Genomic DNA, 3,026 nt, shown 5'->3' with positions numbered 1-3,026 from the left:
AGGATATGTTACTGAAAACTAACCTCTTAGTACCGCTTTTGCAGCCACACATTTTTGGCATGTTGTGTCTTGTTTTCATCAGTCTCCAACCAGTTCCTAATTTCTCTCTTGAACCCCTTTAATCAATTTTTCAACCCAGTCCCAGAATTTATGTTTTGTTCTTCTTACAGTTTTTAATCTCTCTGTGATATTTTCATTTCATTCATGTATCATTTTCTTCATTAGGTTGTCTATATGTTTTATAGATTATTCAATATTGTTAGGATGATGATTCTGGATTTTCGCCAGGTGACTCATATCTACATTTCATTAGGGATAGTTTCTTGAGATTTAGTTTGCTCCTTTAATTGGTCCCTGTTTTCCCTGTTTCACTTTATATCTTGTGAAATTTAGCTGAGATGTGGGCGTTTGGAAACACAGCTACTTCTCCCAGTCTATTGACTAACTTTGAGAAGTGAAAGATCTTCAGCAATAAGCTCTCCTAGAGACTCTGGGGACCCCCTAGCCTTGTCTGTGGATGCAACTTCTCTGAATTGGTTTATGTATATTCTCAGTTAAAGAGGTTTGTCCAATTTTTTTTTTTTTCTGAAGCCTGTACCGACTTGCTCTACCTGGTGTTTGCCTGACATGCTACAATCTCTTTATAGCTATAAAAAGTTGGAATGTTTGCGATGTTTCTCAGTGGCCCCTACAAGGAATCCAAATTGCCATTCCCATCAGTGCTCTGAAACAAGTGAGACAACAAACAAACCTTCAGGCCACTCTCCGAAAAGCTACAAAATAGTCTCCATTGTCCATTTTTCTTTTTCTCTCTTGAAGAAGAGATGGGAGTTGGGAATTTTCTCCTGATCCGCACACATGGTGGTAGAAAGAGGAGGTAGCTATGGGAGGTAAAGTGTCATCAATTTGCGTAAACACTTCGCTTACTGTATCTCTTCTTGGCGTTGTGCTTGTCTGGAGTGCTGACACCTATTATCTGACTTCTGTTATTTTCAGAAAGGAAATTTGGCCTATATATTCCCATCTCCATGGAGGAACAATGGCTTAGGGATTCGTATTTTGACATCATATCAATGTTCCTCTTGAGTAATTGTCATCATGAAATCATGCATCTTCTTGGGAAATTTTCTTGAGTTTTTTATACCAGCAATCACATCTCACTGGGGGAAAAATGCACTGAACCAAAACTGAACCCTCCCTCACACTGTCCTCTTCTTCTGCAATACTCTGTGGAAGGCAGCCTTCACTTGAGCATTCCTTACACTATAGACAAGAGGGTTCAGCAATGGGTTGAAAAGACTATAAAACAGGAAAAGGATTTTCTTCTGTTCCTCTCGGTGGTTACTGTCAGGGGCCAAGTACACCATCATGGCTATGCCAAAGTAGAACCCAACCACACAGAGGTGGGAGGAGCAGATGGAGCAGGCTTTCTTGCGGCCCTCCTTTGACTGGATCTTTAGGATTGCCCAGAGGATGTGCACATAGGAGACCAGCATCAGGGCAAGAGGCCCAACTAAAATAAACACACCTTCAGCAAAGAGGAACATTTCATTGATCCAGATGTCACCACAGGTCACTTTGAGAACAGACTGAATCTCACAGAAGAAGTGGTTCACCTTCTGGGGCCCACAGAAGGGCAGCCTTAGAAACAGACTTACTTGTACTATGGCCAGGCACAATCCACACGACCAACAAGCGATGGCCAGGAACGTGCACACCCTCCAGTTCATGATGACCATGTACTGCAGGGGGTGGCAGATCGCCACAAACCTGTCATAGGACATCACCACCAAAATCAAACACTCCATAGAAGAAAAAATCAAATTAAAAATCATCTGCAAAGTACATAAGACAAAGGAGATGTCTTTTTTGTGTTTCACTAGATTTGCCAGCAGATTGGGCAAATTGCTAGAAGCATAGGATATGTCAATGATGGCCAGATGAGACAGGAAGTAGTACATGGGGGTGTGCAGTCTAGGGTCGAGGCAGATGAGACCCAAGATCATGCCATTCGTCAGCAGGTTGAAGGTATATAACAGGGAGAAGATACCAAACAGGACCAATTCCATGTCTTCACTGAGCTGGAATCCTATCAGGATGAATTCTGCAATCCATGATTGATTGCCCTCCATTCCTAAAGATAGTCTGTCAAGGACTGTGCGATGGGAGTGTCACAGCTGGATAACCATGAAAATAGGAGTTATTTATCTGAAGGGAATGAAGAGGAAGCTGGTATGCTTGTCTATGCATAACTGATTTTTTTCCTTAAGTTTCTTCACCTTTTTGTTTTCTTTTTATTGTGAGGTAATCTCAAATTTCAGATAAGTATCATGGACTATAAACTATACTAGTATATAGATTTTACCAAGTAGCTTGTTCATGTTTGGCTTATCATTTATTTTCACTGTGTGCACATAGTGCTAATTTTCTGGAAACCACATAAGACTAAAGTGAAACCATAGTCACATATTGGCAATTTACATCTAAACCCTTTGGAATATTTTCTCTATAACATGGATACTTGCTAATGTATTCTCAGTATAACTACCAAAAACAGGAGATGTAACATTAAGATAATTCACTACTCTAAATACAGCATTTCCTGCCCTTGTAGCCTAAGGTTCAAATTCAACATCACATATACTAATCATTTCCTCTAATTTTAAATAGTTTGCACTTCTTGCCTTGATGGTGATATTTTTGAAGAGTATGAGTTCTTGTTTTGTGCTGTGTTTCTCAATGCATTTTCCCATTTATTGTCCATGTTCTAATTCAGATTAAACATTTTTTAGCACAAAAAAGTGTCCTTCTTAATGCCCTCCATTAATACACAGATAATGATAATTTGTCCTAGTAACGTTGATGTTGATGTGGATCATTGGCTAAGGTGGTGCCTTCACATTATTTCCATTATAAAGTTTTTAATCCATAAAATTTTAAGTACTTTCTTTCTTCTGGCTTAACAAACTATCCTATACTCATCTTGTACATTTCCCCACTTCAGCTTGGAATCCATGATTTCACTC

The 3,026-nt window shown here is 39.5% G+C and overlaps 1 protein-coding gene across 1 annotated transcript; it reads right to left on the bottom strand.

Annotated features, from left to right (window-relative positions):
• Window positions 1-1,199: 1,199 nt before the first annotated feature.
• On the bottom strand, window positions 1,200-2,132 carry LOC104992113 (olfactory receptor 2A2-like). Its single transcript, XM_010844864.1, has one exon. The coding sequence runs from the start codon at window positions 2,130-2,132 to the stop codon at window positions 1,200-1,202; it is 933 nt and encodes a 310-aa protein (XP_010843166.1).
• Between the last annotated feature and the right edge of the window lie 894 nt (window positions 2,133-3,026).

Source organism: Bison bison, unplaced genomic scaffold (genome assembly GCF_000754665.1).
Source record: "Bison bison bison isolate TAMUID 2011002044 unplaced genomic scaffold, Bison_UMD1.0 scf7180017864211, whole genome shotgun sequence".
NCBI classification, from domain to species: domain Eukaryota; kingdom Metazoa; phylum Chordata; class Mammalia; order Artiodactyla; family Bovidae; genus Bison; species Bison bison.
This window is presented reverse-complemented; position numbering and strand designations above follow the sequence as displayed.